This window comes from Chiloscyllium plagiosum, chromosome 34 (assembly GCF_004010195.1).
Source record: "Chiloscyllium plagiosum isolate BGI_BamShark_2017 chromosome 34, ASM401019v2, whole genome shotgun sequence".
Lineage (NCBI taxonomy): Eukaryota > Metazoa > Chordata > Chondrichthyes > Orectolobiformes > Hemiscylliidae > Chiloscyllium > Chiloscyllium plagiosum.
The window spans coordinates 20,377,491-20,388,740 of NC_057743.1; the positions used below are offsets into that span (position 1 = coordinate 20,377,491).

An 11,250-nucleotide genomic window follows, 5' to 3' on the forward strand; every position below is an offset into this window, starting at 1 on the left:
GATTTCTAATGATGGTTCTTACTCGGAAGTTGAATGACGACATGATTGGGCTATTTGTGATGCCTTTCATGTTTGACTAGCTTGCTGTCTACATTAGTCATTAAATAAGTCAGCTGGACAAGTTAACAGAATGTGATTGGCACCTAAGAAACTGTCCTAAGGAACTGTAGTCAATATAGAGTTAGTGCCCTCAGGAGGGGGAGAGAAAGGCACAATGCCAAAGTAAATCACTGTTGGTAACAATTGTCTGATATTTTAATCCCAGGCTTGTAAAATATTTAGTATTTCATAGCCTGAAAAGTTTGTTATTACATTATCGCAAATGCAATCATGAATGGTGTATTTTTATTTCAAAATAAAAATATGTCTTGAAGATTTATGCAATAATGTTGCAATTCATTGACCTCTCACAAGCACAGTTTATATGTTTGTTTGAAATCTTTTATGGTTCCTTCACCTATATAGTAAATACTGACCCTGTAGCTCAGGCCTCATGGCAACATCTTTTTGCCTCGTGATGTATCTGTCGTACAACAGCACATAACTGGAAATATTATTGTTTAAAATAGATTTTACTTATAAATTTCACTTGTACCCCTCTAGATTCGATCATTGCATTCAGCACACATACTCAATGACACTGATTCATTTGCTGAAAGGTTATCCTAGCTACAAGAATATTGCAGCATGAGCTCTTTGGAAACAGAGACAGTGAAGTTCGTAATTTTATTAATTATTGAGAAGCTGTTGTGGGAGTACACAACAGGAGTTAGAGTTATATCGCACGGAAACAGACACAGGCAATCTGTGTGATTGACTGGTTGGGATTTTTTGGGAGAGAGTAGTTATGACCTTCATGTTTTGCCAAGCATCTCAGCTGGGCCCGCAGGGGCAGACCTGACCTCCCAGTTACCACTCATTTTAATTCCCCTTTCCATTCACTTTCCAACCTTACCACTGTTTGCCACCTCCATTGCCACAGTGATCAGACCGCAAATTATATAAATAAATCTACTGGCATTTGGCTCATATTCCTCTAAACCTTTCCTATTCATATACCCACCCAGATGCCTTTTAAATGTTGTACCAGCCTCCACCATTTCCTCCGTCAACCCATTCCATATATGCACCACCCTCTGTGAAAAAGATGCCCCCTTAGTCCCTTTCAAATCTTTCCCCTCTCACCTTAAACCTATGCCCTCTAGTTTTGGACTCCCCCACCCCAGGAAAAAGACCCTATCCATGCCCCTCATAATTTTATAAACTTCTATAAGGTTAGCTCTCAGCCTCCAATGCTCCAGGGAAAATAGTTTCAACCTCTCCCTATAGCTCAAACCCTCCAAACTTGGCAACATTCTTGTAAAACTTTTCTGAACCCTTGCAAGTTTCACAACATCCTTCCTATAGTGGGAAGATCAGAACTAAATGCAGTATTCCAAAAGTGGCCTAACCAATTTCCTGTAGAACCACAACATAATCTCCCTGCCCCCCCCCCCCCCCCCCCCATACTTAATGCAATAAAGGCAAGCATACCAAATGCCTTCTTCACTATCCTATCTACCTGCGATTCCACTTTCAAGAAATTATGAACCTGCCCTCTTTGTTCAGGAACACTCCCTAGGAACTTATCATTAAATAATGCTGAGAGAAATTCTACTTAGAGGGAGAACTTGAGTTTTGGTCTTCGTAGAATCAATCCCCATCCTAAGCCAGAAATCTGTGGCTTCAAGTCACACCTCGTCAGTTGATGATGTTGAATATAAAGACATCAGGGGCATAGGGATACAGCAGGAAATATTTTGAAAGTGGAATTAAGCAATCTGTATGATTGACTGGTTAGGAATTTTTGGGAGAGAGTAGTTATGACCTTCATGTTTTGCCAAGCATCTCAGCTGGGCCCGCAGGGGCCTTCATGTTTTGCCAAGCATCTCAGCTGGGCCCGCAGGGGCAGACCTGACCTCCCAGTTACCACTCATTTTAATTCCCCTTCCCATTCACTTTCCAACCTGACCACTTTTTGCCACCTCCATTGCCACAGTGATCAGACCGCAAATTATAGGAACAACACCTCATCTTCCGCCTGGGCAGCCTACAGCCTGAAGGACTGAGCACTGAGTTCTCCAATTTCAAATAACCTCTCTTTCCATCCCCTGACTCCCTTTTCAGCCTCTCTCTTCCATTCCTCTGATCAACCCTTCCAGCTATCAACAGATTAATTCCTCCCATCGACTAACCAGGTCATATCCTCTACCTGTGTTCACCTATCCCTCCCTCACCCCCACCCCAGCCATCTCCAGCTCCCCTTAACCACCACCAGTCCCGAAGAAGGGTTACACCTGAAATGTTGTCTTCTCTACCTCCTAGCTTGCTGTGTTCTCTTAGCCTACTGCTTGTCTACCTTGACCTTGACTGAGGCAAAGGTTGAATAAGTAAGAAGGTATTTTTATCCCTGTCATGCATTGTTCTTTCTCAGCAGATTTTTTTTCCATTCTTTCATGGGATGTGAGCATCGCTGATAGTGCCAGTATTTGCTACTCATCTCTGATTGCTCTCAAAAAGATGTTGGTGCACCTTTTAAAAATCCATTTTTAATAGCTACACTCCATCTGAACTGCATGCACTACATGGTGAACATTGCTTTTGGGGCCTGGTTGATGCCAGGTGTTCCATCCAATTATATTCTTATTTAACGTTTTTGCAATGGATTACAAATGAGTGGCTTTCTGCAGTGAAGAGTCAACCAAATTGCTATGGATCTGGAATCACACAAGACCTGGTAAAGGTGTCAGATTTGAAAGTGGAAATTGCCGGAGAAGCTCAGCAGTTTTGGCAGCATCTGTGGAGAGAAAGCAGAATTAACATTTCTGGTCCAGTGACCCTTTTTCAGGGGCTAACCCTGAAGTTTCTCTTCACAGATGTTGCCAGACATGCTGAGTTTCTCCAGCAATTTCTGTTTTTCTTTCAGATTTCCAGCATCCACATTTTTTTTTGTTTTATTTTAAAGATGACAGATTTCCTTCCTTCAAGGATGATAGCAAACCAGATGGGTTTTTATGATAGTTTTATGATCAATATTACTGAGACTAGCTTTTAATTCTAGAATTATTTATTAAATTTAAATGCTGTCTGCAATCATGGAGGGATCTTACCCCATTGTGTTCCCTACTAGCTTGAGTCTCTAGATTACTAGTTCAGTAACATTTTCACTCTTACTGTCCTGTTCCAGAGGCCAGTCTGATTGACAGATCAGGTGACCCCTCTACATGGAGAACACATCAAAGGAGGCTACAGCACAGGAACAGCAAGGGAACCTGCGCATTGGATATGGATAACATCACAGTGGGAAGTTGGGATAATATGTGTCAATGGAGCAGAAATGAAGGAGCAGGTCAGCAATCCTGGGATATGGTGGGAGCTGAAATTAAGAAGGGGACAGGGATACATAATCTGAAAAAAGGGAAGCTGTTTTGCTTTGTGGACATAAGAGAAGCATCTTTGCTCATATTCAACTTCAAATGTTTCTGGAAAGGCAGGAAAACTGGACTAAACCTAGAAAACAGTTCATTTGTGAGACAAGCAACCTTATTTTGTCCTGAAAGTGAGCTGATTGTCCAATCCAATTCCCTGCATGTTGCCCTGGGAGAAATGAAAATCGATATGTTTGAAGTGGATTGAGTTCAGATTTGGCACTTTAAAAAATCCTCTGTGTTCAGAGGGTTAAAAATCTCCATATTGTGTCAGGCAGGATTTGAGCTTGGGGCCTCAAAGCTGATTGATTCTAATGTTGAGTTACAGGAAGTTGCTGTTTACCCAGAACTAAATACAGGTATTGAACAAAAGTTTGACAGTGCAGAGGCTGTTGGTTTGAGACAAAGGATGGAGAGATAGAGTCATTAATGTGTAGGAACTGACTTTGAAACTTTGGATACTCTCGTATTGAGTACAGTTATAAAAACTAAAAGACCCTGTATATTTTTAATGTAACTATCTTGCCTCCTAATCCCAAAACAGCTACAATTTCCTTCATTTTTGAACTGAGAGAAATGTGTGTCAGGGAACACTGACTAAAAATCAAGGCTATCTTAGCCTCCCCTGCTGCGAAACCAATGTATTCTTAAAACAGAATATGCTGGTTTCACATGATGGTATGCTGATAGTCAGCATTTTCTGGGAGATGTAAGTTCAAGAAACAGAATTCCTATCTTGTAAATGCAGACATTGGAATCGTTTCCAAAAAGACCTAGATAGCATTTGCACTGAGGATAGAGGGAAAATGGATCATAATGGAGGAGGGCTAAAGGGAATAGTGTAGGAGCTGAGTGGGATAAGCTGGGAACATTTGTTAGAATTGGGAATGGAAGAAGATTAGGAGAAAGTGAGGACTGCAGATGCTGGAGACCAGAGTTGAAAAGTGTGGTGCTGGAAAAGTGCAGCAGGCCAGGCACCATCCGAGGAGCAGGAGAATTGACGTTTCGGGCATAAGCCCTTCTTCAGGAATGAGGCTGGTGTGCCAAGCAGGCTGAGATAAAAGGTAAGGGGCGTGGAATGCGATAGGTGGAAGGAGGTGAGGGTGAGGGTGATAGGCCGGAGAGGGGGTGGGGGGGTGGAGAGGTCGGGAAGAAGATTGCAGGTCAAGAGGGTGGTGCTGAATCCGGGGATTGGGACTGAGATAAGCTGGGGCGTGGGGAAATGAGGAGAGGGAGGAGGAGAGCTTCTTCAAGGTAGGCATTCTTGCAAGACGATTCGCAGTAGGTTAAGATCAACTAGGAGAAAGTGAGGTCTGCAGATGCTGGAGACCAGAGTTGAAAAGTGTGGTGCTGGAAAAGGAAGAAGATTACCAATATTAACCATAGTGGGGCAGCAAGGTTTGTGAAGGTTTGTAACTCAGGTTGAGGTTTAGGGTGTAGGTTTGCTCGCTGAGCTATAGGTTTGATATCCAGACGTTTCATTACTTGGCTAGGTAACATCATCAGTGGCGACCTCCAAGTGAAGCGAAACTGTTGTCTTCTGCTTTCTATTTATATGTTTGTCCTGGATGGGGTTCCTGGGGTTTGTGGTGATGTCATTTCCTGTTCTTTTTCTGAGGTTGATAAATGGTATCTAGATCTATGTGTTTGTTTATGGCGTTGTGGTTGGAGTGTACTGGGTCTTTTAAGTTTGTTAGTTTTTGTTTGAGAGTGTTGGTGGGTTTGTGTGCTACTAGGATTCCGAGGGGTCTTAGTAGTCTGGCTGTCATTTCTGAAACTTCTTTGATGTATGGTAAGTTGGTTAGTGTTTCTGGCTGTGTTTGGTCTGCTTGTCATGGTTTGTTCTTGAGGAATGTGCACACTGTATTTTTTGAGTAATACGTTGTATTACCTTCACAAACCTTGCTGCCCCACTATAGTTAATATTGGTAATCTTCTTCCTTTTCCAGCACCATACTTTTCAACTCTGGTCTCCAGCATCTGCAGACCTCTGCTTTCCGAAGTTCGTCTGTGCTGTAGTGTGTGGCGGCTCATTGGAATAGTGTTCCGATACAGCTTCGTTTGTGTGTGTTGGGATGGTTGCTGGTGTAGTTAAGTATTTGGTCAGTGTTTGTCGGTTTTCTGTATACGCTGGTTTGTAGTTCTCCGTTGTCCTTTCTTTCGACTGTGACATCCAGGAATGCAAGTTTGTTGTCGGTTTCTTTCTCCTTGGTGAACTTTATGCCTGTGAAGGTGTTGTTGATGATGTTAAATGTCTCTTCTGTCTTGTTTCGTTTTGTAATGACAAAGGTGTCATCTACGTAGCGGACTCAAATTTTTGGTTTGATGGTTGGTAGGGCTGTTTGTTCTAGTCTTTCCATTACCGCTTCTGCTATGAATCCTGGTAGCGGAGATCCCATGGGTGTGCTGTTGGTTTGTTTGTAGATGATGTTGTTGAAGTGAGTGGTGAGGCACAGGTCCACTAGACCCTCTCTCCCTCGTAGCCATACACACGGATGAAAAAAAACACCATTTCGACTGGGACAACACATCTATCCTGGGACAGGCTAAGCAAAGACATGCCAGAGAATTCCTAGAGGCCTGGCACTCCAACCACAACGCCATAAACAAACACATAGATCTAGATACCATCTATCAACCCCTCAGAAAACGAACAATAAATGACATCACCACAAACCCCAGGAACCCCATCCAGGACAACAGCTTCGCTTCACTTGGAGGTCTCCACTGATGATGTTACCTAGCCAGGTAATGAAACGTCTGGATATCAAACCTACAGCTCAGCGAGCAAACCTACACCCTATAGTGGGGCAGGTTGAGGAGGGGTGAAAAAATTGTTCCAGTTAAAAATAAATTTGGGTTTAACACTTTGAGGTGAGTTGGAGGATAAAAGTGCTGGCTTCAATGTGACATAGGGAATTGGAGGATATAAATTTGGACATAGCATTGGGGAGAAAGTGAGTTGAAAGTTCAATTTTTCTGGGTTTCTCATTCTAGAAATTGGGCTTGCAAGAGATGGTAAAGAAGTATATAAAATAATTAAAGATAAAAAAAATAAAAAAAACTCTTGGTAAATAATATGGAGTAGCACAGCAATCGAACACAGATCACTAAACGTATTGATGCAAGTATATAAGTTTATAGAAAAGCAAATAAAGCATAGCAGTTAATTTGAGGAGGGTGAAATTATGAGACAGACTTTGAGAGACACAGTGCAATAGAAATCTTGCTCACTGATCAAACAGCTGACAAGAGCTGCATGCTACCACTTTTTGGGAAAGCCTGCAATATTAAGTGCCATTAGCTGAACAGTTGGCGGGCTTACCCCAAGATAGAGGACCTCAGGAGCAGATTAGTTCATAGAGTCATACAACACAGGATGAGCTGCTAATCAGGGGCTGGCAAATCTACTACAGTGCAGCAAATAGGTGCTATTTGCTGCCGACTCAACCCATACCTAAGGCCTTATCTAACCACTGAACCACAGACTACTGGTGAGTGATATTGGTATGCAGGGTGGGAGTCAGAAGGGAGGTGAGTATGAGGAAATTAGAAAGCCACAAGGGATCAGTTCCATGTTTTACTTCTCCTTCAAGGCACATCGAGGACTCAAGGGTTAAACATTCCACTGCCAAAAAGACTCACTGCAGGATCAATTGGAAGCCTGTCCTCTTACAATATACCCAGAATATTTCAGTAGGGGGGAGGCTGACTGTATCTCAGAAGAGGAGCCTAGTGGAGCCACACATGTGGATTCCCCTGTAGCCTCAGACAGAGGTATTTGTCCTTCCCAGACAAGACTGATAAGCCTTGGCCACAACCCTGTTAAACTGCCTCCTGTCCCCATTGTCTTACTTCCCCTCCATATTAGCATAGGTATGTGAATCCCCCATTTAGAGCAGGCAAAAGCCTTCTGTCTTAATCTCTTCCCATCAACATATAATCTTGGAAGAACGCGGGCAACTGTCTGTGTGGAGTTTGCACATTCTCCCCGTGTCTGCGTGGGTTTCCTCCGGGTGCTCCGGTTTCCTCCCACAATCCAAAGATGTTCAGGTTAGGTGAATTGGCCATGCTAAATTGTCCATAGTGTTAGGTGCATTAGTCAGGGGTAAGTATAGGGAATGGGTCTGGATGGGATACTCTTCAGGGGGTCAGTGTGGACTTGTTGGGCTGAAGGGCCTGTTTCCATACTGTAGGGAATCGAATATAATCTAATATGATAATCAGTTCCTGTAATCCATTCACACGGTACCACAGGACATCAACATTCATCGGGCTTTGTAAATTCATAATTGCCTAGTTTAAACTATGTAATGACAATCGACATGTGACTGTTAAACCTTTTGTTTAATCCCTATTAAAAATACTGTCTTTGTATGTAGGGCAGACATTCATGGAGAAGTGTCACCACAAGTAAACACACGAATACTTTTGGGGCCATTGAGAATCTCTCGCCGGCTGTCCAATAATAAAGCATCTACCATTGTATAGAAACTTGTGTTGTCTGGATTTGTGGATCAAAATATACATCAACAAGTAGAGGGAGTCGGGTGATCAGCATGAGCAGGAGTAGTTCTCAGACAGTTTTTACTAACCTCTTTCCTGATTTTTTTAATTGCAAAAATATACTTTTATATATCTTTTGTATATACACAGTTACTGTGCCTGTGAATGAAATCACCCATCACTTAATGGTCAAATACTATTTAATTGGAGAAAAACTGCAAAAAGGTACAGTACAAAGGAATTTGGGAGTCCTCGTGTATAAATCACAAAAAGCTAGCAAACAAGTTCAGAAGGTAATAGGGACCGCAAATGGAATATTGACCTTTATTTCAAAAGGAATGGAGTTTTCGTATAGGAAGGTCTTGCTAAAACTATATATGGCACTAGAGTCATAGAGATGTACAGCATGGAAATAGACCTTTCAGTCCAACTCATCCATGCTGACCAGATATCCTAACCTAATCTAGTCCCCATTTGCCAGCACTTGGCCCTTATCCCTCTAAACTCTTCCTATTCATATACCCATCCAGATGTCTATTAAATGCTACCACCTTCTGTGTGAAAAAGTTGCCCCTTAGGTCCCTTTTATCTTTCCCCTCTCACCCTGAACCTGTGCCCTCTAGTTCTGGACTCCCCCAACCCAGGGTAAAGTCTTTTTATCTTATCCATGCCCCTCATGATTTTATAAACCTCAATAAGGCCACCTCTCAGCCTTTGATGCTCCAGGGAAAACAGCCCAAGCCTATTCAGCCTCTGCCTATAGCTCAAACCCTCCAACCCTGGCAACATCCTTGTAAATCTTTTCTGAACCCTTTCAAGTTTCACAACATCCTTCTGATATGAAGGAGGTCAGAATTGCACGCAATATTCCAAAAGTGGCCTAACCAACTAGTCAGACTACAGCTAGAGTACTGTGAACAGTTTTGGTTTCTTTATCGAGGAAAGATATATTGGCATTGAAGGCAGTCCACAGAAGGTTCACTTGATTGATCCTGGGTAAGGAGGAACTTTCTCATGAGGAGAGATTGAGTATGTTGGGCATGTACCTACTGAGTTTAAAAAAAAAGGCAACTTTAGAGAAACATACAAAATTCCTAGAGGACTTGACAGGGTAGATGTCAGGAATTATTTACCACAAAGGGCTGTACAGAGTAGTTTGGTAAGAAAACTCAGGCTAAGATAGACATTCTTAATCACTAAGGAAATCAAGGATTATGAAGAAAGGCAGGAAAATGGAGTTGAGGATTGTCAGATCAAAAATGTTTTCATTGAATGGCAGTGCAGACTTAATGGCCTACTTCTGGGCCTATGTCTTATGGTCTTATGGATTCTATTGTCACCAGGAATCACTTAAAAAATTCTGTCATCCAAAAATTTCTTGACTTGCTTTTACTGGAGTATGAAGGTGAATCTGGTAGTCTATTAGCCATTCTAAGAGGGTTGTCAGCCATATCTTATATTGGGTCCCTCATCTCTGATGAGGGTCTCCCCCAAGAAGCTGCAAGCAAACTTGTGCAAGTTGCTGGTTGTGTTCCCCACATATAGTCATTCCTGCCCACATTAGTGGGATGGTGACAGGATGGGCAGGCTGTCCATAGGCTTTCTCACCACAAACCTAATTAGCAATGAAGCAGAAATGAGTTGGGGTCCCAACATTCCATGGTCCCATTTGATTAAATGCTCTCCACCACCAAATTCACCACAGAGAAGGAAATTAATTTCCACTGATTGTTTTAAAGCTGAAACAAATCTTGGTTGACTATACTGTACTTAAAATATTGTGCAAAGTTCTAATCTTCATATTATAAAATGATGCAGAACCACTAATGAAGCTATGAAATAGTTAGAAGCTTTTGAGAAGCAGTTTTTGAGCAAAATAAAATATAATTCTGCAAGTACAAATTCACCCCACAAATTTATAATGTATTTGAGTCTCCATGTGGGTGTGTAGGAGTGGGGCCCCCACAAACTTATATGTGTATGCGTGTGTGTGTGTGTGGCGTGTAGTGGGAGCGTTATTAGTGTCTCTGAGAGTGTGTGTATGTGTGAGTGTAAAGGGGTTTATGTCTGTGAGAGGGAGTGTATGGGAGTGTATGTGTGAGCATATGAGAGAGGGTCTGCATGAGTGTGTGTGTATAGTGCAATGGTGGTCACCTTTAGTGTGTCATGAACCCAAGGTCCCGGTTGAGGCCATCCCCATGGGTACCGAACTTAGCTATCAGCCTCTGCTCGGCCACTTTTCGTTGTTGCCTGTCCGGAAGTCCGCCTTGGCATATTGGGGTGCAAATTTGGATGTTTCAGCATGCTACAGCAGCATCCCCCACAATGACGGCATCGTGGCAACAGCCTCAGTACTTAACACCAACAACTGCCAATCTCCGAGCACCACCCTACAACTCATCCGCTTTATCCTCCATCACAATGTCTTCACCTTTGACAACCAGTTCTTCATCCAGACACATGCAACAGCCATGGGGACCAAATTTGCACCCCAATATGCCAACATTTTCATGCTCAGACTCGAACAAGACTTCTTCTCTGTGCAGGACCTTCAACCAATACTATACACCAGGTACATTGACGATATTTTTTTCCTCTGGACCCATGGCGAGGAGTCACTGATAAAACTATGCAGTGATATCAACAAGTTTCATCCCACCATTAAACTCACCATGGACTATTTTCTACTATCTGTCTCATTATTGGACACAGTGAAGTCTGCAGATGCTGGAGATCAGAGCTGAAAATGTGTTGCTGGAAAAGCGCAGCAGGTCAGGCAGCATCCAGGGAACAGGAGAATCGACGTTTCGGGCATAAGCCCTTCTTCAGGACTTATGCCCGAAACGTTGATTCTCCTGTTCCCTGGATGCTGCCTGACCTGCTGCGCTTTTCCACCAACATATTTTCAGCTCATTATTGGACACATGCATCTCCATCAAGGATGGGCACCTCAGCACCTCACTTTACCGCAAACTCATGGATAACCTCACGATGCTTCACTTCTCCAGTTTCCACCCGAAACATATTAAAACAGCCATCCCCTACAGACAAGCCCCGTGCATACACAGGATCTGTTCAAATGAGGAGGAACGTGACGGGCACCTGAAAGTACTCAAGGATGCCCTCATAAGAACAGGGTACGATGCTCAACTCATCGACTGCCAATTCCGATGTGCCACAGCAAGGAACCGTAATGACCTCCTCAGGAGACAGACACGAGCTGCAACCGACAGGGTACCCATCGTTGTCCAGTACTTCCCAGGAGCCGAAAAACTAC

At 42.9% G+C, this 11,250-nt stretch overlaps 1 protein-coding gene across 2 annotated transcripts in view; it reads left to right on the forward strand.

Moving 5' to 3' along the window:
- Positions 1-7,899, forward strand: part of casp9 (caspase 9, apoptosis-related cysteine peptidase) — a 31,522-nt gene extending 23,623 nt beyond the window's left edge. The window contains exons 10-11 of one of the 2 annotated variants that reach the window (XM_043675763.1): positions 3,227-3,388; positions 7,850-7,899. In XM_043675763.1, the coding sequence (XP_043531698.1) occupies positions 3,227-3,388; positions 7,850-7,884 (197 nt within the window). In that variant the 3' untranslated portion in view covers positions 7,885-7,899. Of the gene's footprint in view, positions 1-3,226; positions 3,389-7,849 lie in introns of those variants that run through there. The other variant, XM_043675765.1, reaches the window with a different exon arrangement.
- Positions 7,900-11,250: the final 3,351 nt, after the last annotated feature.